Genomic DNA, 26465 nt, shown 5'->3' with positions numbered 1-26465 from the left:
CAATGTTTTATGAGATCAGGTGACTCCTGAAGAGTTTTAGCCAGATTAAGAATTAGTAACACAAAAAAATAAATGTGTTTTTATCTTGGTTTCTCAGGCAGGAAACAGAATACTACAGGAGGGCCTCTGTCACCCTGTCTCATATGCGTGATCTCTGACAACGTAAACTAGCATTCCAATTTCACGTGGATGAAGCTCATAGTGTCATTCCATGACACTATGGAATACAGCCAAAAGACTTTTCACATTTTACAAATTCAGTATTTGTCCCACTAAACCGATCAGAAATTTCTCTCAACTTTTCTATATGCAGGACCTTGGCCTGTATGTTACAAACGCATGCTTCAAGATGGCCTACATAAAAAACGTATTAAAAGCAAAAAGTTTAGAAAGGCTGCCTTGGCATATCTGCATAAAGCATAGTAATTACCATGTTGAAGTAAGACCGGATTTTGACTCCTCTTGCCAAATCCCAAACTATGACATTTCCGTCATGTCCAGCAGAGAAGAGAACTCTTGGATCAAATGGATGAGGTTCAAGTACAAACACTTCATCTTCATGGCCCTGAAATTAAAGGCACAGCAAGATGAACAAGCGGATTATCTCAAATGCCATTCAATATGGTAACGCAAAAAACTACATTATTAATCTATGAAAGTAATTGGCATGCAATCATTACTCTGACTGCACTTATTTCATGGTTTTGGGTTGTTGATTTTTTTTGTTTTGTTTTTTAATTTTAATCTACGTCCTGTTCTCTATCCAGTTGCAATTTTAGCTTTTTAGTAAGTATGTCAAGTCTGACAGCTTCAGAACAAACTTGTCCCACAACTTTCATCATGATTTTAAAAGATCAGAGTTCAAATGTGGTATTTTTTATCTTAATGATTTGTAGACTTAAATTTCTAATTAATACCATACCCAAACAAGTTGAATTTAGAACCATTCAAGAATCAACTGCAACACTACAGTCAGATAACTACACCTCCAGAGTTAAAACTTTATTTTCCCTAGAAGACTGCTTTTTTGTATTCATGGAATGTTGAGATTGCAGAAACAAGTATCTGTGCTTAATGAGGATAACTCTATTAACTGTATTTCAAACATCTGCCAAACTAAATAAAAGGACAAAGAAACAACTGTTTCCTTCTCTCCTTACCAAGAGAGCATTTTAAGAAAAAAGTCAAAAATTAGTTTCAGACATCTCAACAATAATGACAGTCTGCAGCTTTTAAGCTTCATTTTCTACAGAGCAGCTGAAATACCTTAATTATATTTGAATCATCGAAATACATTTGCTAAAGCTGCAGAGAAAAATGCCTAAGAAAGAATTTTGATGACATACACATGAATTCTGCAATTCAGATCGTTAAATCAAGGTAGAGCACCTTACCATGAGAATGTGAATGAGTTGGCCAGTGAAAGAATTCCAAACTTTCAGTGTCATGTTATTGACAGCAGTTATAACAGAATTGTCATGGCGGTCCCATGCCACCATGGTCACTTTCAGCTTTGTGATTTTATCTTCTACGCCTTGTAGAGTTTGTCTAAAACAAAGGAAAAAGAAGAGCTTCAAAGCAATTCTAGTCTGCTAAAAAACATTATGTCCATTACCAGTGATAACACACCTGAATTTTACTTTATTATTGAGAATATCAGTATTAGTTCTTCTAATGTGGGACATGGAGGTATGAGAGATGTTGCTTGTTTTTCAACACACATGATCAGAAAAGATCTATCAATCCTTAAACAGTGACTACTGAGTCCTCTCAACTTTTTAAAGACTACGTTACATATACCAAACTGCAGTTGAAATCCATAGCAGTTGTTAAGTTAACTAAAAAACAAAAATCCAAACTAGTCAATTAGTGAACAGTAACTTATCCTGGAGAATACCTGTGTTAAGTACTTATAAACACAGAAAGAAGTATTCTCATACTTTTAAATGAATTAAAATTCTCAGGAAATGTAGAGTACAGCATCACCACGCTTAGAACACTTTACTATCAACAAGATGCATTTAATATTGCATGCATTTTACTTTTATCCTTGTAAAAAAGGAACACTAGCCACATGTAATGCAATCCATTAGAATGCCCCCAAATATCACCAATGAAATGGACAAAAATATAGAATTCTCCATTCTGAAAGTAATGCTTCCTATTTTATTAAGTGGCCCATGACACGAGGGGCAGATGTTATTGCTATTGCATATTGAGCCTTCCTACCAATATTCTGTTCCTTATTTTTTTTGCTGTGTGACAGATGGCAGCTGATGGGCAGGCTGACAGCACAGCACATGATATGGAAGTGCACATGAAGTGTGCAACTGACTTCCTCCATGCAGAAACAATTGTACCCACTGACACTTGTTGAACGCCGATGGTGATCAAACAGTGAAAGTGAGCACTGGTGTGTTTCAGCAGTGGAGACAGCAGGTCACCTCCACTGGTGTAGATTTTGAAAAGCACAGCATGCAGGCTCTTATTCATCGCTGGCAAAAATGCACAGCTAATAGCAGTGACTATGTTGAAATGAGTGCTGAGAATTTGCTCTATCAAACAGTGTTATTGTGTTCTTTGTATCAGCTGTAGTTGCCATGGAAATAAATAGTAGGCATTACTTTCAGAACTGCCTACGTTGAAATACAGTACATTACCTAATTATATATATCGTACAGTTCAAAAGTACAACATGCCACTACAGTGAGATTCCTTTATAGATACAATGCAGAACGCAGGAGTCTTTTTATAGACTGAATTCTTTCTTTTCTTCCAGTGCACCAATTTCATTATCTTTGATAAAATTATGCTTATGCAAAAAAAAGATCACATGCAGAATTGCACTTTACTCCCCTAATCAAAAGAGACAAATAAGAATTCAACTACATGGCTGAAACAAACAGTTCAGTTTCTCTAAGAAGTTCTGCAGTTTGACCATAATGAAGAAAGAATCCATTGCTATTTTTTCTAGGATCAGTTAAAACCAATAATTATTATGGGCTACATTTTGAAGGAAAAATAACTCAGACTTTGGTTTTGGAGTGGTAATGTACAGCAGACTTTCATCCAAAAGTTTTATACTCATATTTTATTGTGCCTACCCGTAACAAGATACCTTCTGATCCAAACTTGTAAGTAAATCACAGGAGCTCACTTAGCTATCTCTTCCACCCCTCTCTGTCTTTCAAATGTCTTTGAAACCCCCCTGAAGGGGGGTTGTAGTGAGTTGGGGGTTGGCCTCTTCTCTCGTGTAATCAGTGATAGAAGTTGAGGGAATGGTTTTAAGCTGTGTCAGGGGAGATTCAGGCTGGACATTAGGAAGTATTACTTTTTGGAAAGAGTAGTCAGGCATTGGAATGCACTGCCCAGGGAGGTGGAGGAGTCACCGACCATGGGAGTGTTCAAGAAACGCTTGGATGTGGTGTTGATGAATATGATTTAGCTGGGAAGTATTGGGAATGGTTGGACTAGATGATCTTCTAGGTCTTTTCCAACCTTGATAATTCTGTGATTTTGTGATTCTTTTCATAGGATTACTTTTGAATATCTATCTATCTATCTATCTATCTATATATATATATATATATATATTTGATTATTAAATAACCTCCTTTAAACTGCTCAATATGATCAATTAATGGAGAAAGTTTACCCATTAAATAGCTGTAAATCTTTTCATAATTTAATGTTGGAAAACATTTCCTCTGTGCAGAAATAGTATCTTCTACAAAGTCTCCATTTTCAAGTCTTTTTAATCACTTTGTTTACTAGACGGAAACTTTCCATACCTACAAAGCCTTGTAAATTCTAAGATTATTATAGCTAAGTGGGAACTTGTAACATGGCAGGTGACTTATTTGCCTTGGCACATGGTATGAAAGAACTCAAAATCCCTTTTCTGAGCATACAGATTCCACAATAACTTAAACACCACTAAAATACAAGAAATCTCAGTAAGAGATCTGACCTGGTTTTCTTGGTCCAGAAGCCTACGTAAAAAGCTAAGTTTAGCCTCCAGTGTGTATTGTGTATCTTCTACTCTCTTAATCTAACCGAAGTACTAACAGAGCTATTATCTGGACAAACTAATTAAATATGTAGTTAAATATTTGTTTTCATTGTTTTCATTGGACTTTGAGAGCTATACAAGCATATTGTACACTTAATCCATAATCATTAAAGGTGGCTTTTTTTTTTTTTTTAAATATGCCAGCAAACAAAATCAATGGACTTGAGATATCTATGGGATAACAGAGCATTTCATAATACTTACCCTGATGGGCGAGTAGCCATATCTAACAAAATGCTTTTCCATTCCCTTCGCTTGAATTGCCAGATTCGTGCTGTTCCATCACGGCTTCCACTCACAAATCTAAGAAAAGGGGAAAAAGTAAATTAGATATTAAAGACCCTTGCACAAAACCAAGTGGAAGCTGGAGAACACTGAACTCAATAAAGTAAGCTGAAGCATAAGGAGTCCAAACATTCCAAGATGCTGTACTACCAGACTGAGGTGAAAACAAACTTCACAGACCAGTAAAAATTTAAAGGCCTGTAAAAAGTGGAATTTGCTTCCCTAATATGAGCCCCTTACAAACTAATAGCACTTGGATCCATTGTGCACCTTGCATAGCTACCACACTGCTATGGAATTGGGACTTAAAAGCCCAGTGAGCACTGTAACACTGTAAGTCACCTATCATTGCATGTAAAGCTACAGAAGTAATTCATGAGGTGAAAAAACTAAGTATAAGGAGAGCTGCAAGCTGAACTAGAGTCTCTATTTAAAACACACAAAATCTGTTACAATACTTATCTGATGAACTGGCTCTGAACAGCTGCAAACAAGCTTGAGCTTCTTCCCCACCTTTTTCTTCCCCTTTATTGGGGGTCAGAAGGAAGAGAAAGAGGTAGGCAGAGGAACACAATGCAGCTTGCTTTGCAACTGCTTGCTTTGCAATAAAAGTTTATTTTACAGTATCATTTGAATGAAATATCAGAAATTCAAAATTAAATGAGGTATTTTCTTCAGCATTCTTCACATACGAAATTCAGAACTTCAGTGAAGCATTTAAAAAGGGCAGCTAAACAAAACCTTGTCTGATTTTGTTCAATAGTTTTACTATAATCCAACAATCACATAACTGAGATTATTCACACTTATTCATTTTTTAAAAAGTGTTTCTATATTACTTAATTTGCACTATTCATTACAACAAAGACTGGCATAAAGCTGAAAAGTATTATTTAAAACAAATTACAGATACTTTCTGTGTTGAGGTTCTTACAGTAAAATCAATTTTCTCTAACTACATCAAGAAGCTGTTATTCACATATTTCCAAGTCAAAAGACTAGCTGTGAACAAATAAATGTTTTGCTTACCTGCTACTACTATTAGAAAACTGAATGCTGTCAACTTTGTCCTATACAAAAAAAAAATAATTATCAAAAGTGATTCCAAACTAAACAAAAATAATTATTTAAATCAAATACATATGTAATTTTAATAAAGTATTTACAGTATGAAACTCCAACTCTGATATCTTCTCTGGCTGACCTGATCCAAAGAAATAAACCCTAATGATGTGATCTGTACTCCCAGTAGCCAGAAACATTCCACCTGAGGAAAGAAAACACAGGTAAGTTATAATAACAAAAACGGGCAAGCTAATGATATTACAGAATTTTCAGATGTGCCTAAGATCAAATATTTGTATTTATTCTCTTAAATGTACAGCTGCGTCTCATTTCAGTTTTGTCTATAGCTGACCCTTCAGTAAAAGCAAAAAGTTTAGAAATGCAAAAGTTTTACTTGTGTTGAATTACCTCACATGTGTTGTCACGTTAAACAGGCATCTAGAGACATACTCAAAAGACTGGCTAACTACAGTGATTTGTTTGCAACTTAGCTCTTATTGGCCTGAATCTTTAAGTGAATAGAATGGAAGAAGAGCTTCAGTAATTCTGAAAATACTTCTCTGCCATTTTACTATTTTATCTCACTGTTTACACTGCATTCTTCATCAATTGCCAGCTCCAGGAGTCAACAACATTCAGAGCGTAATAATCTGTTAATCAGCATCTTCTTAATAAAACCCCTATAAATTCCACTTCAGATAAAGTTGACTTTCAGAATTGCTCTGAGGAAAAAGGTTTTACCACCTTTTAAAGAACTGTGGTCAAGAAACTTCCCTTCAACATGTTATGCTCAACTGCTACGCTCAGCAACTTCCCAATCACCAAAAGTTAATGAACAGATTCTTAACATTATTAATATCTAGCATTTCTTTCAGTAACCATTTTAACTCAATTTCATCTTATTAACAAGAAATATGCTACAGTAACTGCATTAGACTACTTTATTCTCCAAGTGGCTTCTTAAAGCAAGACAAAGACTAAATAAATCAATAAATTATAGTCTTTTACCAGCGCTAAAAGAAGAGCAGATCATTTGGACTCCAGGCCGAGGGCGTTCCGTAAACTTTGTTGGTCTTGGACTACAATAAAAGAAACAGTTAAATAATTTCCTAATATGGCTTCAGAAGAAACAAAACAAAACAAAACAAAAAATAACCAGCCAGAATCTTAGAAATAAAGCACAGAGAGACAAAATTAAATATGACGGAACAGATGGCTGCCCATCTATAAACCATTTGCTGCGACTATGTTTCATGATCTGATCTTTGGGAAACTAAGGCACACACATGGACCAAGAAATTATATGTATCACTCAGAACTGTGCCACATCTTAAATCCCACGTCTTTCTCCCCTCAAATATTGACAAAGAAAACATTTAAGTCACCTGTAAAGTGGAAGACACAGAACCAGTTACCCAACATTCAGTTTTAATACACTGAGTGTATCAGAGCTCTGGCTTTCTCCTGCTGAATGTGGCTGCTTTTAGTAAAAGAAAGAAACAAAGCCCAGCACTCTATGTAGGAAAATACACACACAAAAAAAAAAATGTAAATAAATTTGATGTTTTTTTTACAGTGCTAGAAGGTAAGAGTTTCTTCAGAAAGCATATAATATTTGCAGCAAGCGCTAGTTCCAGACAGCCCCCACAGAATGTTACAATAATGCCTGGAAGCATCAAAGAAATTTTACTTCGTGCACTGTGCTTCCTCTCTTAGGTATTTCAGTACCCGATGTACAAGCAGAACTAAAGCATCAATGACTTGGCACTTTAAGAGCACGTTTATAAAAACAAAACTAAATCTGGTCCTTCAGTCACTTCAGTTCTGCTCACATACTGTAGCAACCCCAGATCAGTAGGTGGTCTTGCACAGTATACCATCTGCAAACTTCAGTCCTTAAAGAATAAACTTGCTTGAGAACAGCAGCATTACACCCACAAGTGTCATCACTAAAGATCTATTTAACATAAAAGAATGCATATTCATGATTTATCTAAAATTTTCTCTTTTCGAATCAAAATGGCTTTTTCTTTTTCAGCTGAAGGCAGATGCATAAGAGACCTTCCTCCACCTATTAGCTGTTGCAATCTCAAAGTAAGTAGTAAGCAATAAACCTTAACGGTTTCTATATATAAACTAAAGTATTAAACATGCTGTGAATAGCAGTTAAGAAGTCTTTCTCCAGCTTGCCCATTCAGTACAGGTTGTTTCTGTGAACCTTCCTTCAGGAGCTAAGATTACTCCTAACATCTCCCAGCCAGAAGTCTTTGCAAGATACATTAAACAAGACAAATCTATCACACAAAACAGTTCAAGTCCTTCTTAAGTGAGATACTAGCTTAAAATGAACTATCAGATGATTCAATATGCAGCTTACATAACATGGAGCAAGTGTAAATAGATAAATAGGCTGCTGTTTTCTTCCACTGTGGTTTGTGGACTCTGCCTTTGGAGTTAGGACAGCTGCAAAACAGAGCAAGTATGCACTTATGTTCTAGTTTGGATAATCAAATTCTCCAGCTTACATCTCTCTAATGTGTGCTATTTTAGGCATTAGGAAACAAGATTATGGCATTCTTTCACACTAGAGCACACAGCAATCTACATGACAAACTGGAGAATCAATAACTTGGGGAAGTAAGGGAGGTGGACAAAAGGAAAACATCTGGAAATATACAAAATTAAAGTTATTTTTAATGTTTTAACAAGCCTTCTCACTCCAATTATACAAGCAGTTGAAGGACACTAAGATACTTTCAACACTTCACAGGTCCAGGAAAGCTCTGGTGGTAAACCGGGGCCTCCCAAGATGAAAGGCTTCCATAAAAACACAAGCTGAACTAAGAGTAGTGGTCAAAAAAAATCATTTGCACTATTTGCCTCAATCAAGGACAACAGTCTCCCATATAAGCAGCTCACGATTCATCGTCAATGCACCCTCCTCGTGCAGGAATGGTTACACAATCTGAGCCATGCAGTCTAACCTCACTCTGGACAAACAGCAGCTTAAGCAAGATTTCTCCAAAAAAAAACAAACAAAAACTAACTCCTCCAACTTGAGTCTTGGTTTACAAACCTCCAATGAACACAGTCAAAGTATATGTGCATTGTAGCATATGACCAGATCCCTAAACATGAGCTGCTTTCTGCACAAAAATGCAAATTCTAAGTATTCTACCACCTTGAAGACAGTTGAGATACTAATGTCTTCTTGTCCAAAATAGGAATCATAGAATGGCCTGGGCTGAAAAGGACCAAAATGATCATCTAGTTTCAACTCCCTGCTATGTTCAGGGTCACCAGCCACCAGACCAGGCTACCCAGAGCCACATCCAGCCTGGCCTTGAATGCCTTCAGGGATGGGGCATCCACAACATCCTTGAGCAACCTGTTCCAGTGTGTCACCACCCTCTGTGTGGAAAACCTCCTAAAACCTAACCTAAACCTCCCCCACCTCAGTTTAAGACCATTCTCCCTTGTCCTACCACTATCCACTCTTGTAAACAGCCATTCCCCCTCCTGTTTATATACTCCTTTCAAATACTGGAAGGCTATGAGGTCTCTCTGGATCCTTCTCCAAGCTAAACAAGCACAGTTTCCTCAAACTTTCTTCATATGAGAGGTGTCAAAATCATCAGCACATTTTGCTGAAGGTTTTTGCTTTCATTTTATTTGTTTTTAATAGAGCAGACAAAAAGCAGTATAGTAAATTTGTCTATCCAAACCTGCGAGACAGTTCTGCTGCCCTGTGCACTCTGTCTGCCTACTGGAACTACAGACTCAAACTGGAAACTCACGATCCAAATAGGTGGCATAAGAATAATGAGAAACCACAGCATCTTCCTTGACATACTTATGCAAATATTGTGCAGTGCAATTAACATCTGTGCACTGATAACAACTCTACCTCATACTTGAAGCAAATATCCATCAAGTTCTGATGACCCAAGGTTGATTTTCTCTTCTCCCCACTACCACATCAAACAGGATGCAACTCTTGTTTCTTCTACTCTAAACCACAGTAGTAAGAGAGACTAAATGCAGGGGAAGGTGTTGATCACTTTGTTTCTCATTTATTTCCCTTTGAACAACTTTTCATCGACCTCTTTATCTACAGAAACAACTACCTTAACCTCTTCTCTGTTTAGAAACAAAGCTGACAGGACTGGAATGCAATATCCCTTATAATGGGCCTTAGGAATAAGATTCCTCTTTCCTTTGAAGCTGTTTTACTGCTAATGCTCATTTTCCCCCAGCACATCACCAAACACATGTGGAAGGAATATGCCATGTTTTCACCGTTCTGGAAGGAGATCCAGAACTAAATGTGTAAGGAAGAATAAACAAAGAATTACAGGGGCTGGTGACCCCTGGTTAGACATCTAGTCCAACACTACAGCTAAAACAGGTTCCCTACAGTAAGACGCATAGGAAAGCATCCAGGTGGGTTTTGAATATCTCCAGAGAAAGAGACTCCACAGCCTCTCTAGGAAGCTTGCTCCATTGCTTGGTACCTGTCAAAGGGCCAACTGCCTCATCTAAAACTACAACAGTGCTTACCTATTATTGAGGCAAAGTAACCATGAGCACGGCCTCCTGGTGAAAAACTACACTGGATTCCTAGTGTCAGAGTATCATTAACATGACTTATGATCATCACAATTAGAACAGTTTATAGTTTAGAAAACTAAGTAGAACCTCCTGTAACTAAAAAAGTTAAGAAGAGAGACATGGAGAATTTTCTGAGCGTGCAACTACTTCAGTATCCTACATAACATACAACTATGTTCCAGTCCTAAAAGACACAAATATTTCTTATTCAGATTTAGTATATGCTTTAGGTTTCATGAAAAAGCATGAAGTACTTCAAATGCATAATAGCTATACTAAATTAGAACAAATACCTAAGAATAGCATCCTACCTCCAGCTGTAGCCAAAACTGGGTGTGTATGAGAACAGAAAAAGTACACAATGATAACTTTCAGTTTCCTCATTTAAGCTTTTGACACATACAATGATCTATGACAAGGAGTTCCACAACATAGCTGCATGTTAAGAGCCACCTCCTTCTGAGGGTACATTAGCTAGTTTCAGTTGATACCCTCTAGCACAAAAAGAGCCAGAAGACAATTAATTATGATACAATCTCTTCAGGACACTCAGAAATATACAGGTCTCACTCATTTCATGCACTCATTTTCCATACTGAAAAGACATCTGTAGGCTGCTCCAAAAGTAATGCCTCCTATTTTATTTCTATGGAAACCACAACAGATAGGAATGGCAAAATTACAGTGCTTGACAGAGCACATACTTAGCTACAATAATAATAATAATTAGAAAACTATTATCAGCATCGTGATATAGCAGTTGGTTCAACAGATCCTAACAAATTTGCATATGGTGTACTGAATTGATCCACCTAGAACACACTTTGATATTTCAACGTTGCCACCATTGTTTCCAATGCATTCAAGCTAATCTTCAGCTCCAAAGCTCCCTGTTCAAAATCCACCATTTAGCATGGATGAGCTGATTGAGATGCTCTTCAATGAGTGGGGTCACAGCTGTGCATGACTGTTCAGAACACAGTTTGTCTGCCATGTTGCCATTGTCACCATTGAGATGCACCACCCACTACCCCACTGAGCTCACATCCACTCTTCAGTCTTCATAAACATTCGAACAAACGTCAATGAATGTCAATGGGTGCCATTTTTTCCTGCATGGAGGAATTTAACGATACACCTTGGCTTCATATGACTTCCATCTCAGACTGCCCCTCAGCTGTCATCTGTCACATGACAGAATGTAATGGAATACTTGCAGACAGGTTCAGCCTCTACTGCCATACCACCGACATCCACCTCTGACATCAGGGGATAACATAATAAAATAGGAGGCATTACTATCAGAGTAGACCTCATAGTTTAAAGGGTCCCTCTATCTTCTGACACTCAACACAGGAAACGCTATGAGAACAATCATTAAGGACAGAATAGGCTCCACTCACAAAGGTACTCTGCACTCTCCTGTTAAGCAGCATGAATTGCTGCATGACTTCGGTTATGGAACTACCTCCTTTCAATTCTTCAAGATGCAACTGAACTTGTTTTGTTTTTTTTTTTTATTTCAGACCTTTTCTGTGGCTATTTACACATGAAAGGATTATTTTAAACAAACAAACAAACAAAACACCTTAATTTTTTTTATATTTTCTGAGTGTTAAAATTTGTATTATCCATTTGTGTAACGCCATAGATAGGAACTGAGAATCCTCCACCATAACTGAAAACAGCTCACTCTTTTTTTTTTTCCTCAAGACAAATTCCATCTAACTCCATGATTCACCCAAATATTCATCTCCCAGCTTATACATTGTAAGCCATTTAAGTCTCATTAATTCCACTACTCTCTAATTAGGAAAGGGAAGAGATCCTTGCTCAAAACTGAATTATCAGTGATTATTAACTATTTCCAATTTTACGCTCCAGATGTTTTGCAATTAAGGAGGAGAAAAAGCATTTGAAAGCTACTGAAGAAGTTATTTTTAATACTCATAATAAAAAACGAATTGAGGGCTCTGGCAAGACTTTTGAAGGCAGAAACTTCAGAGTCAACTTCATCCATCAATACACAGCCCATGAGTGACACCCTCTTTAACACGCTACAGTTAGAGAGCAACTAAAAACAGGTTTTAGAGAGAAGAAATCATCAGACAAACAAACCAAAAGCAACTCCATCCTAATTTCTTGCTAGGACATTACCTCCTCCCACTAATCCTTAGATTCTCAGATCTAAATTGCAATCACCTTGTAGCGCATTTTGTCAAAATATCTGTTTCATTTGGGACTAAGGGATTAGAATAGAATAAAAAAGTCAACTTTGACATCACTTTATTAATGGAGCCACAGGAAAAAGTGGTTGTATACTGATTTAACCCTACAAAAGCCCTCAGTGGCTACTTATGTTTTTACCTTAGTTCTTAAAAGACAAACAAGCAAGTTATATCAACTCCTAGAAATGGATCATTCCAACTACTGAACACACAGCGAAACAACCAGTGACAAGACTTTTCTACAATGTTTGCATATCATTCTTAATCACAAACTAAGAAATAGCAATAAATAAAATAACAACTAACTTTATTTTAAGGGTGCCAGCATCCCACAGCCAAAAGCATATTGTTCCATCCGCCCCGGTTGAAGATAAGTATCTCTTTGAGCCACTGCAGAGTGGAGAGAACTGGGAGAGGGAAGATGAGGGGGAAGAAAAGAAGAAAAGGTCAGTACTCCAACAACACGGTGCTTTTCAGAATAACTTTCTCCCTTCAGAACAACCTTTCTGGGTTACTTGAAAGCACTGTGGTTGCTCCTTCCCCACAATACAAACTGTACAATACCAAGCAACCCCTAACAGGAAGCAGAGCAAACTGTTCAGTATTGACTGCAGTTTTTACTCAACATACTGGTACTCAGAATCAGTCTGCAAAGCAATCATACTTCATAACAGAGTTGTCCACATGAACAGTGCAATTATTATTATTATTTTAAGGAATTTTCTTTTTTATTTTCCCCTTCCCACTAATAGATTATGCCTGACATTTTGCAAGGATCAGATACTGCAACAATGTGTCATTTTTGCAACAAGTACCATGAAACAACTTCTTCCTTCACAGCTTAGCTACCCCATAGACATTATTATTGCACGGAAAGTTCTCAAGTGGTTTCTTTATCAGCCAAAAAATTCATATTGCTATTCAGGTGACTTTGCAAAGCGAAAACCTACCTGCAATGACGTAATAGACGCACTGTGGCCCTGCAGAACTGCTAAGGGTGCACAAGTTCGAAGGCACCAAACTCGGATCATCTTATCGCAGCTTCCAGCAGCTATCATGGTGTTCTCGTAGTTCACTGCCATATCAGATATTTCCGCTGCATGCCCTCTCAGGGTAGCCAACAACCTGCCATCATCCGTTGCCCAGATTTTTACAAGGCAATCATCTGATCCCTAGAAATAAGGTAGAAATCATTAGCTGTTTCTATCACACAGTTCAATTAGACAAAACTCAAGATATTGAGCATTAGATTTTCTGAACAGAAAAATGATTCTGATAACTATCCCCTTAATCTAAATATCTTGCTCTGCATCCTGGAAATCTTATGCAATGAGATGCTGCTTTTCGAAACAGCTGTTCTAAAGACACAACAAGGCAAGCAGAGAAGGGCTCTAGGAACAACAAACATGCAATAAAAATCCTGTGCAAAGCAAACATCAGTATCACATTAATCACCCCAACTGTTGGGTTCATCTCATTAGGTTTTATGTGAGAAAAATGTTGGCTAAGACAGCCATGCAGAGCAAAGGTCTGAGGCAGACACAAAGTCTGAGGACAAACATCCCCATTCCCCTGTCTGCGTGCACATTGTATACACTGTAACTCATGTTTCAATTTCTTCCTGAAGCTCTGCAACTTAGAACAAATTACCTCAGAAAGCCAAAGCATGGGAAACACCAATATTCCTGAGCCTGAAATTGCCAAAACCCTAAGTAAGCCATTCTAAGAGGAAATAACTCCATTAGTTTGTACTTTATTTTACCCTGAACTTTTCTCCTCCTTAACTAAAGTAGCTATAACAGAAACCACTGAAAGCAACAACAAAAATAAAACTAACACTTCTCCATTGATAAACCTGCACAATGACCCAGCCTTTCCTTTACCATTACACTCCGCACCTCAGGCACGTTACAACACTTTACTAGCAGCTATCCAAAATTGTGAACAGAGCCACAACACTTTTTTGAGCATTTATTTTCAGTTTTTTCAATACCATCATTAGTGCATTACCATCAAAAGTAAATTAAAAAAACCACGCATTCTAGCAGCAAGTAGAGTATAAGTTCAGTAATTTCCCTGAATTTTACCTGAAGTAGGACCTCACCAGACATTTTACCCAGAGTGCAGTTCTAAAAGTAGATATTAATCCCAATTTTTTTTTGATTCAGGCCCACTGAGGTAAGATCCAATGGTTGAACCTACTGTGCAATTGATCTACTATTACTGCTGCACTGAATTCATCTCCAATATCTGCATGGAAAGAAACAGTGCGGGACTCCCCAGTTAAGAATTTCTACAAGAAGAAAGAAGACCCAAGGATCTCTTAAATACTGTTACAGCTGTTTAAATGCATTTAAATGATGTTGTGAGCAATTAATGCTTTCGAAAGGGCTCCAAATCTCACTTGTATTGAATATCTTTATTCAGGCTAATTTTACTTCTCACCTGATTTATTCACTTTAAGGCACCAAGAAAGCAAGGAGTAGAAAAAAAGAAAAAAGGGCAGCATTTTTTCCTCTGAGCTGTAAGTTTTAAACAGATTATTTTAGTCCCTTTGCTTCCTTATAATGAATATATAAGCAGGCTATAAAGCACCCATACTACTCAACTAAGATGTTTCCTGTTTCTCCTAGATTTAAATTTGCACTTTTGTGCTTAAAAACAGTTTTAGACTCTACATCGAACCCCATCATACTCACGCTCCCAAAGTAAGAGCCAACAGTGCACTGATGTCTTCAAGTCCTAAACATTCTTCAAAGTTTATATTGTTCTTTTCAAGTACTGGTATATTACAACAAGTTTTGTAAATGACAAGAGCCCTTAACAGAAAGTGAAATATACTTTCACTACAGATTTTTATTATGAAAGGGTTTTCGTGACATCTCTCTGCACCTGAGAATGTTTAACTAAACTCTGGCCAATAACATTACCTACTTAATGCAACAATGATCTAAAGAGCATTATGAGCTCACTCTGTTCTACACTGATTACACTGCAAGATTTTGAGCATGAAAAGGCTGGCAAATTTGTCTTAGAAATATAGTTACAACCAAAAAAAAAACCTCAAAACACAGAAGGGGTAAGAAGGGGCGGAATGAATGAAATTAATGGTGATAGAGATGATAAATAATATTCTCACCCACAAAACAGAGACTTGAAGCATGAAGAGAACAGAGATTCCAATACTTCCAAAGGAAGTCAAAACCTCCAAACACTCCAGGAGAGTGAGGAGGGAAGACACTCGCAAGCAGATTAATCTCTTATGCAAAGCAATAAATGCATGAGAACAGTACCAAGCCATTAACATAAACATTAACATTGCTTGCATCACAGTGTAGAAGTCTCAAACCACCAGCCCCAGTTTTTCTCGGAGCTGCACAGAATCACAGAATGACCCGGGTTGGAAGGGACCTCAAGGATCATGTAGTTCCAACCCCCCTGCCTGGAAGGGCCACCAAACATACACCTTTACTAGATCAGGTTGCCCAGGGCCCCGTCCAACCTGGTCTTGAACACCTCCAAGGACGGGGCATCCACAACCTCCCTGGGCAGCCTGTTCCAGGGCCTCACCACTCTTCTAGTAAAGAACTTCCCCCTAACATCCAACCTAAATCTTCCCTCTTTTAACTTAAAACCATTTCCCCGTGTCCTGCTATTGTCAGCCCTTTCGAAGAGTTTACTCCCCTCCCGGGTGTAAGTTCCCTTCAGGTATTGAAAGGCTGCAATGAGGTCACCCCGCAACCTTCTCTTCTCTAGCTGCACAAGTAACACTCTCTACAGCACTGTACGTATCACATAAAACATGCTTCTGCAGTTCTCACATCATGAGGATCAACATTATGAATAAGCTATTCACTTACAGCTTGAAGCCATTCTACTGGATGAACAGATTGTTCAAAGAAAATAAGTAAACAAATAAAAGACAACCCAATAAACTAAACCTTGCATTAAAAGACCCCTAAAAAGCTGCTTGCAGAATGTAATTGATGGAGAACAATCTGTGCGTAGATAGAGACATTAAAGAGTCAGAAACAAGGAGGGGAAAATAAAAATAACAAAGAAACAGACAAGAAGAACGTTAGCTTTGCTTTAGGACCTAATGCCACCTGGAGAAACCTCGGAGGTCTATTTAACAGCAAACTGAGGAAAGCAGATCAGCATAAAATCAGACTGCTCCCTACCAGCTGGCTCCAGGACAGCTATAGAGGCATGTGTTGTACCTCTCCCCTGTAGAGGAAAATTAAACTGTTAGCAAGTCTCAGCAAGAAAAATGACTAAGGTAAGTTATAAATTCTGTGGCATCTTGGCAAGATTGTAATATAGGAGCTCTAATAAATCCATGAGATTCTGCCTGAATTGAATGGGATAATTCACAACTCTTACAAACACTGCTCCAGTTCTACCAGCAAGGGCATCGGCTTACACCACAGCTTCTGTTTCCAAGGTTATGTCTGCAACTACTACAAATTATGTGCCTATTAAAAGCATTTGTCAAAAACAAATCCTAGAACTGGCTCAGCCCTTACAGAGAACTGATGACAGCACTACCAAGGTATGGAGTAAAACTGGTTCACTTTCCTACCATTACAGAGACTTGTGGGCTGCAGTGAGACTGCCAAAAACCATACAGATCAGTCTCTTTCCAACCACAAGTTATTACACTCCCCTGCTTATTATTATTCCCTAGAAAGAGGATCTCAGAGGAGATGGGAAGATAAAGATGAGGGAAACAATGTTGGCAACTTTCTGACTTGGAAGGACCAAGCAGTACAGGAAACAGAGAAGGCAATGCCTGTCCCTACCACTAGCACGTGGTTCCAAGAGATCCAAAACAGTCTCAGAAATAGTAAGGCTTCCTTCATTGAAGGCTGCATGTTCTTTCAGGTGTGTCTCTGCAAGTTGCATTCACTGCAGTTAATTTGAAAATAGAAGTCACCAAGACACCCCAGTTTGTAAACTGGGAATATCTGCATATATTCAGAAAAAAAAGAAAAAAAAACATTTTAGAGGCTGATCTTCAGAAATCTCTTGTGAAATCTTTAACAGAAGGTAAATAGGATCTGTCATTGCATGACCTACTAGCTAGCAGGAAAACTGCTTCATGTCCTGTTTTCACTGATGTTAGGCAAACCAAGAGCATCTTCTTCCTAACAAAGATAACATCTCTCTGAACAGTATGACTCAAAAATGTGCTGAGATCACTTTTTCTTTCTTTTAATTTGAAGCAGCACAGGAAGAGAACATAAACGTAGAGGTTTTCAGTCCTTCAGAGGAAAGGAAAATGAAGCTTCTACAACCAACTATAAATCTAAAACAATCTCTCTTACCTAGCTAATGTTACACTAAATGTTGGAGGTTGTAGAGTAAAATCAGAGTAAGAATGATTCCCTACTGATACACACAAATTTATATGCTGGTAACAGACATGTCTAGAATGAAATCTGTCCTCCTTTTGTTCATAAGTTCATTTATAAATGCCAAATTTACCAACAAATTGCATCACCACAGCAACTACAACTTGGATTTTACCGCAATATAGAATGGAACACTTTGGTATTCCATTTGTTGAAAGACGTTTAAACATTTACACAAAGAAGACTGGATTTATCCGATAACACTGAGGTAAGAGGTTCTGCTCCGGCCCCACAGAGGAAAACATACAAACTACAATTACTTTCTACTGACACTTTATTCAACACTGGATTGAAATAATTGTGATCTGAACCCAAGACCTTTTTTTAAGCAATTATACCACGGACACCATTTTATCTCTCAGTAAAGGACTGCCAGCAGAGCTCGGGGATTACAGCAGCACAACTGCTCCCCTCATTTTATGCCAGATCCTTCTATTTTTCGTTTAGAAATAAATTGTTCTTATAGTAGAAAGAAATGTCTCTCTAATGACTTTCAAGTCACACTGCAAAACACAAGGGAATGTGCAACTCTACTCTTCATTACAGATGCACTCAAGGGAACTTTAGTAAGCCCCTCAAAGACAACAGATTTAAGGTACTTGGGATTTAAGAAAATGATGAATCATGAGACCTTAGCAAGGAGTTTCAGGCACTTCTTCAAGGAAGCACAAACAGAAGTTTCTACATACAGCTGAACAGGATGAACACTGGGGATTTTTATGCTTGCACACAAAATCCCTAACCCATTCTGCCTTGTCACATATAAAATAAGCCCACAGCATCAGAGCAACACTTCTTCTGACAGGTGAATCGTGCACAAACTAGAGGAGATGGTAAGAATTTAATGCCTATGACTGTTGAGGGACTTAGCTTGTCAATGAAAGCTAAAGAAATATCGAGAAGATCTCTACTATGAACAAGCAAACAAATAAGCAGCAGTCTGCTCATACTTCTCTAAGTGCCACAGTCCCTGCAGCCACACATTTTTCCACACAATGAATTAAATAAATTGTATGTGGGCAGAAGGACAAATTGTATTTACAACCACGTTAAAAACATTTGAGAAGTCCAAACTGCAACAATGTAAAACCAAACCACACTTCCACCTGCACTGCCCGAATTATCTGTCATGGCATTCCAAAGAGTGCAAACAAGCTCCCAAATCCACAAACACACCACAAGAATCCAGCAACAATCCAGAAAGCAAGAAATGCAGCCAGAGCATCCTAGATTGACACAAGGCGTGCATTTATATAATCCTTGGCTTTACTAAAGTTGACTACTTACTAAGGAATCCAAATTACACTGATGCGTATAGGTTTTCCTAATTCCCACTTTAAGAAACTTGCATTTTTAGTACCAATTTCAGACATCCTCAGAGTAAACAACAATAAGAGCAAAAAAAAACTCCACCACAGCAACACAATGAAATTAGCTGTAAATACTGAGAACATTGCTATAAAAATCAGTTCCTGGGATCTCACGGATCACAATTACTCACAGACCAACATTTGTTAAAAAACACCACGCTACTTTTCAATCATCAACATGCTGCACAAATTTACCAGCCTGTTCATAGTCATTTAAAATGTAATAAAAGTTATAGAGAAAGGCTAAAATAATCTACCTACAGTGGTAGGAATGCCGTGTTGCAACACTGGAGGCCCGGGTTCGAATCCCCCCTGTGGCACAAGTGGTAGAAGTGCCGCTCTGCTACACAGAGGCTAGAATCCCGGGGGTTGGACTCGATGATCTCTAAGGTCCCTTCCAACCCGCACCAGACTATGATACTATGATACAAACTGATTATCTACCCTGACTTCTAATATTCCCTGATAGCAGCCTGTTCTTTTCTCTATGCCTTTCCCAGAGAACAGAAGTCAAGAAAAGAAAGAATCTGCACAAGGTAATTTCATAGAAAATAACTGCAGTTTTCTGACTGAACTGCGTGGATTAGCAGTCACCAGCACATTCAGCATGCTGAATTAACTTAACAAGTAAACTGGCACCATCATGCAAAATGCATCTGAAAGTAACAGCAGCAAATCATTCACCTGCTACTAATAAATGTCAGTACACTCAGGTTTGGGAAACTATGCTATCTGTGCTCTAATAAAATAATACAAAAAATATTTGTACTCACAGTAAATATTCGCCTTCCAGTCCGATCAAAAGTTACACAGTATACAGAAGATAAGTGTCCTAAAATTCGTTTATGCATCTTCATATGTTGATAGACTGCGGTTGGGACAAGGCGTTCAAGTCTGTATTTTCCATTCAGTTTTCTTGAGAATAAGGTATCCACTACCAAATGGGGAAAGAAAAAAGAAAAGAGATTTATATTGGGTTCATAAGCCATAACACACCTCAGAAGGGAAAGTTCATTTCAGCGCTGCATAACTGGTCACATGAATACCTTACTATATTAATTCTCTCCATTTATCATCACAGGGGAAAAATAATAACACAAAAGCAGCCTATGATACAAATATCCAAAAAAGTACTAAAGTGCAAAGCAAAGCATGAAGATAAAGTACACCAAACCTAATATAGGCTAATTATAGGTGCTTACAGTGAGAGCGGGGCAGGTCTCTTCTCACTGGTGACAAGTGACAGGACGAGGGGAAATGGCCTCAAGTTGTGCCAGGGCAAGTTTAGGTTGGATATTAGGAAGAACTTCTTCACAGAAAAGGTAGTTAGGTACTGGAATAGGCTCCCCAGGGAGGTGGTTGAATCGCCATCCCTGGATGTGTTTAAGAGCCGTTTGGATGTGGTGCTCAGGGATATGATTTAGTGTAGTGTTGTTAGAGTTAGGGTACTATGGTTAGGCTGCGGTTGGACTTGATGATCTTTGAGGTCTTTTCCAACCTGAGTAATTCTATGATTCTATGATTCTTCTGGAAAGTTTTGATTTTGACTATTTTTTCCCCTCGAGTTATAAGGAGGTCCAGAAACCTTTGTTGTAACAAGATGGAAATCTCCATTCAAAATAAATGTCACTGTTCCCAATTTTAAACTGCTATTCATACAATGATAAAGCAACAGAGTATAGTGTTTGAATGCATGGACATACACACATACATGCCAAACAGTTCTCCATGTTGTTACCAGAGCAAAGAAAAAAATGGCAACATACTTTATATTTCATACAACTGCAGCCAGCAAAATGCAAGAAGTAAAAAACTAATGCCCAGCAGTATCCACAGCATCATACATGAAAACAAAGACCCATCACTTCCAAGACAGGCAGCTGCTACTGTCATTACTACTCTGGTTAGGCATTCCTTACTCTGGACCAAGGTAATGCCTGTACTAGTGAAGTAAGCAGAACCAGGGCATGGGCATGGGTCTGGGCACTCAATAACCTTCACTCATTAGCATCAACTGTCTACAAGCCTCTTGTATTGCCTGGCTTGGCCCAGGTAAATGAGACCAAAGTTCATGAGTCAGCACAGGTCAAACTTCATTCAAACTGGATAGCAGCTGCTCTACACAGGAGCAAAAGCACTTAGTGGTATGGATAACTGCCAAGCCTACTGGCTTTAGGCCATGAGAACAGCCCTGAAACATTTAGTTTACTGCATATGTAGCCTAAGGATTCCTTTTCCTTGTTTAAAACGCTTTGTGAAGGAGCAGGATCAGTAGCTGTAGAGTGAAGCACCAACTCAATGGGCCACTACTGCCTTAAGGCTCTGCTATAACCTCTTCACCCTGCTCTCAAACAAGAAGAAGATGCAGCTGCATTTGCTTTATAACAAAGCTTTTCCTTGCCAAAAATCTACTTCAGAACAGCACGAAACCCAGATTAGCTCAGTCACGAGATAAATCCAGTTTCTGCTTCCGAAACATCAACAGTAAAAAGACATCCCACATCCACCACAAAGAATAAAACAAAGAAAGGTATTTGTCACAACAATAAAGCGATCTTACACAATCTCAGCCTATTCTGAAATTACCTTTTATTTGCTCTTAATACAAGATGATTCTTGCTTGGAAATCGGCTTTTACAGCAATGCCTTCAAATGAATTCATAGCTCACATAACAGAAAATTTAAGCTAGGAGCTTAATTTGCAGATATGTTCTGTCAGTAAATTTAAAAACAAGTGGATTCTTTAACATTAAGCAACCGACAAACTCATTCAAGCATTTTACTTCTAACATCTGAATTTATGGAAAACTCTACAAACATAACAGATCAGTTTCAAGATTATATATATATATAATTTCAATCTTTATATATAAAGATTATATATCTTTATATATGTATATATAAATCTTGAATATATATATGTAATCTTGAAATTATATATATATATGTGTATACGTTAATTTAATTATCTCCATTAGTGAATAAACAGAGCCTAAGCCAATATTTCTGCTGATATCCTTGTTGCTGTCAAATAGTGATAGGCAGCTTGCTACAAGTTCACAGATCGCTGGGGAACTCAACAGATGAAGTGTCCCCAGTTTAGCAACTATCAGCCTACTGCAAAACAGGAGCAGCACACAGTGGCAATGGAAATGAGAAAAGTGAGCCTCACAGATTTGCATTGACCCAAATTTATATTAAAAAATAAATATATAAAAATCACATTACCATTTAAAAATAATTTTAATGTTCCTCAATTCCCTCAATACAGCCGTCCATTTAACTACACTTGTGTTTAAGAGCCGTTTGGATGCGGTGCTTGGGAATATGAATTAGCAGAGGGTTGTTAGAGTTAGGGTACTATGGTTAGGCTGCGGTTGGACTTGATGATCTTCAAGGTCTTTTCCAACCTGAGTAATTCTATGATTTACATATTCTGACCCAAATGTTTATGGCTCCACTGTGACACCTGCCCACCTTGTTAGCAGAGGAAGCACAGCTTTTTCCCTTCAGAGTACACGCAAAAAATGAAAGAAAAATAACCTCATCTTATGCAGCAGAACGGTAAAGCTGATTTTTCCGGTGCAAGTCAAGGTAAGAGAGGCTACCAACTGTTAATTATAGCGCCTTTGTACTAATTATAGGTCTTCAAGTTAAAGGAGCAGTTCCTCATATTTGACTTTACCATCTGCCAGGCCTTGTATAGTCCTTAAGCTACTCTAGCTCAATTTTTGCTGTAGAGAAGATTGATTTTAGAAACTCCTGTACAGAAGTCACTCCTGCAACTCTCATTTGAGCTCCACTAGCAGTTTTCTGCTTCTGCTTTGGTTCTGCTTGGCCTCACACAATTGAGTCAACGTGAGCAAAGGTGATGATTCAATCACAGGAAGAGGGACAATGCGTTGGCAGTTGAACAGCTGCAGTGGGAGCCACATGCAGTACATAACCAGCTAAGAAAACGATATAAGCTTTATCCAAGGAACACTTAAGAGAGCACTGTGTCAACCCAGAGAAGAAAGAAAGGTTTGATGCAAGAACAAAGCTACACATTAGAAGCTGTTTGGCTTTTCATTACTAGGAGGGCACTGTCAAGTATATACTACACAAATAAATGCCACCCAATGCCTGGCTAACTAAGGAAGTTAAAATTATCTTAGCTCTGTATGCCTCTTGTACCCATAAACAAGATTGATCTCTATTAAGAAAAAAATAAGTCACAGATGTGACTACTACTAACTGCTACCACAGAATCGCAGCTTGGCTGAGATTGGGACTTCTGGAAGATACCAGGGTCCAAATCCTTGCTCAAGTAGGGACACCAGGGCAGTGTGTCCATGACTCAGCCCAGTTGGGTTTTGAGTATCACTAAGGACAGTGTCTTAGTTTCAGCTGGAACAGAACTGTTTTCTTCAAACCAGAGTGTTTGGTATGATACCATGTTTTGGTTCTAGGAGAAAAACAATATTGATAACACACACCAGTGTTTATAGTTGCTGCTACGCAGCACTGTACAGAGCCAAGGCCATTCTCAGCAAAGTACCCAAGGAGCTGGGAGGGAACAGAATTAGGACAACTGACTTAAACTAGCCAAAGGCAAATTCCATATAATATTACATCAAGCAGAAGTGAGGGGAGTGAGCAAACGACTGTGTGGTACTGAGCCTCCTGCTGGGTTAAACCACAACAGGTGAAAACTTCACAACCACCCCAAACAATCTGTGATCAACATCATAGTGAATAAAAGTTTCCTGATGTTTAGATAGAACCTCTTGTGTTCTGGTTTGTGTCCACGGCCTCCTGAGCACCAGAGTAAAGTCCCACTTAGGTATTAATACACACTGACAAGATCCCTCTGAGTCTTCTCCAGGCTGTCTGCAGTCTTCTCCCAGCTCTTTCAGCTTCCCCTTGTAGGAGAAACATTCCAGTCCCTTCATCAACTTCACAGCCCCGTACTGGACCTCTTTCCAATGCAATTCTCTCTTACATCCAAACCAAATACAGCACTCCAGTCATGGCCTCCTCAGTGCTGAGTAGTGAGAAAGGATCACCCCTTGGTGAAGTTATACTTTGCCTAATATAGCCAAGAACACTGTAAGCCTTCTTAGCAGAAAGAACACACTGCTGACTCACATTCAACTCTGTGTCCATCGGGACCCACAGGTCCTTTTCTGCGAGGCTGTTTTCCAGCTGGGTAATCCCAGGACATCCTAGTTCCTGCCTAGCTGTAGGACTCTACACTTCTTGTTTGTCAGTAAGAAAGCTACAACATTAAACTGTCCATGGTCTGGATGGATGTACGCTCCACTGGGTGAAGCACTGGCTGGATGGCCAGCCCCAAAGAGTTGTGGTCAATGGAGTTGAATCCAGTTGGTGGCCGGTCATGAGTGGTGTCCCCCAGAGCAAAACCAGGCAGATATCTTAATCAGCCAGGAAACATATTCATCATCAGAAGGGAATGAGCAGCCAGTCTCACTCAGGTCTTCACACCTGAATAACCAGCTTCCCTAAGAGCTCTGAACTCAGAACTTCCAGCTTTGGCTCTGAGCTTTTTTTAGCAGGTCCTGAAAGTTACTTTAAAAAAGTTCCTTTTCTTCTTCTGCATCCATGAATGTCTTTATGGGTATTTAACAAAACAAAAGAATTATAGAGTGGCTTCTATGGGAAGAGACCTTAAAGATCATTGAGTGCCAGTTCTCCTTTTTGATTTTAATTAAACACAGAGACGTTATTCGTTACACAAGTTTTGGTTTTCCATTACATTCTAGACATATACTGTAGATTTCTGGTGAAGTAAGTATTTGTACAGATGTATTTTAACTGCATATAGAAGTTATCTATAGGGCTGCTGGTGTAATGTAGAAAAAAATTTAATACTAAAGAAAATAATAACAGTATCACGATTGCATTGGTTCCTCACGCCAGGAAATGAACAAATATAGCTACGTGTTCAGTAATACGTAAATAAAGGAAAAATCCTCCATGAGACAGACAGACTTCTTTTCCATTCCCCAGTCATTAGTGGGCTCACCAACTGAAATATATGCAGCCTGAAGAATAAGTTTCCAAACAGCAAACACGTAAAACACAGCCTTACGGGAATTTACTTAAGAATAATTTCAATTTATGAATTAAGTCTTATTCCAACTCCCGGTTTCACTATAAGGATTGAACTAAAATAGGATTAATCAAAAGCAAATACTTTAACACACATGTCTGAATCAAACATTCAAAAAATAGTTGAAAATACACAGCTACCAGCACTTATTTTGATGTTCGGAAGAGGAAATTACTGGTCATGAAAAAAGTGGTACGTTGAATTTACTGTAATTTTACAGATATTCAGCACTCTGCAAAAGTTTCCATAAGAATAACATTTACTTAGAAAGCCCTACTTCTTCTTCATAAAAAGAGTCTGAGAGTTATTTCTCCTAACGGTTAACTTCTGTACATGGCATTTGTATAACTTCCTTTGATACCTAACTGGCAGGCTTCATACACCAGCCTTGTCCCTTGAAAAAATACACACAGAATCACAGAATTATCAAGGTTGGAAAAGACCTAGAAGATCATCTAGTCCAACCATTACCAATAATTCCCAGCTAAATCATATTCATCAACACAACATCCAAACGTTTCTTGAACACTCCCATGGTCGGTGACTCCACCACCTCCTGGGCAGTGCATTCCAATGCCTGACTGCCCTTTCCGAGAACGCACACAGTGCATTAAGTTACAGAACAAAGTTACACAGTGCCTTCTGCACTAATTTTTTCTTCAAGCATGTTTCAGTACATATGCCAAGTATAGAGGCAGTTCAGAAAATCACTACCAAGGAAACCTGTGCTATCAGACAGCTCTGTCCTCCACACACCTTGCAGGTAAGGCTGCTCACTTAGCTCAAGATTTTCCAACTTTCAGTGTTCAAGACAATGCACACACACTTGAGATGGGAAATATTCAACAACAGGCGTTTCTTCCCCCACATCTAGAACACAACATGGAAACAATTCTTTATAACTAAATACTAAAATGATATCTGTAAAGAGAATCTTGTTGAATGGATGTAGGTTTTAAGAGAACTGCCTCAAGCCACCAATACATTTACTAGTCGAGGAAGTTTTGAAAACTTAGCTCTAAATACCCACCAAAGCCATGTTCTTTTAAGGCCTTCAAATAACAAGTCCACTAGAACACTAAATACTTTGCCATCTGACCATATCAATGTTGGCAGTGCTCAACCTCAAAAGCTTCTTAGCTGCAGCATATTTCTACTTCAGCTGTAAGACAAAACCATAATCTTCTGGCTGAAGTGTAATTTTATTAAACCCAATTCTTCAACATTAGAAATAATCTAAGCATCCGAATTGAGCTCTATCCCTGTCCACAGAAACCTTACTGTTACCTTACTGGGTAACAACAT

The 26465-nt window shown here is 38.3% G+C and overlaps 1 protein-coding gene across 6 annotated transcripts in view; it reads right to left on the bottom strand.

Annotated features, from left to right (window-relative positions):
* PHIP (PHIP subunit of CUL4-Ring ligase complex) overlaps positions 1-26465 on the bottom strand; it is a 98143-nt gene that overhangs the window by 57972 nt on the left and 13706 nt on the right. For 5 of the 6 annotated variants that reach the window (XM_085541956.1, XM_085541958.1, XM_015859017.3 and 2 more), the window contains 9 exons: positions 19819-19979; positions 13212-13433; positions 12568-12668; positions 6431-6501; positions 5524-5624; positions 5387-5427; positions 4277-4375; positions 1395-1548; positions 431-565 (listed from right to left, as the gene is read on the bottom strand). In XM_085541956.1, coding sequence (XP_085398082.1) covers positions 431-565; positions 1395-1548; positions 4277-4375; positions 5387-5427; positions 5524-5624; positions 6431-6501; positions 12568-12668; positions 13212-13433; positions 19819-19979 — 1085 coding nt within the window. The remainder of the gene's footprint in view (positions 1-430; positions 566-1394; positions 1549-4276; positions 4376-5386; positions 5428-5523; positions 5625-6430; positions 6502-12567; positions 12669-13211; positions 13434-19818; positions 19980-26465) is intronic. The other variant, XM_085541960.1, reaches the window with a different exon arrangement.

Source organism: Coturnix japonica, chromosome 3 (assembly GCF_054131305.1).
Source record: "Coturnix japonica strain WE chromosome 3, WE-NBRP24, whole genome shotgun sequence".
NCBI lineage: Eukaryota > Metazoa > Chordata > Aves > Galliformes > Phasianidae > Coturnix > Coturnix japonica.
The sequence above is the reverse complement of the archived record's forward strand: the minus strand, read 5'-3'. Positions and strand labels throughout refer to the sequence as shown.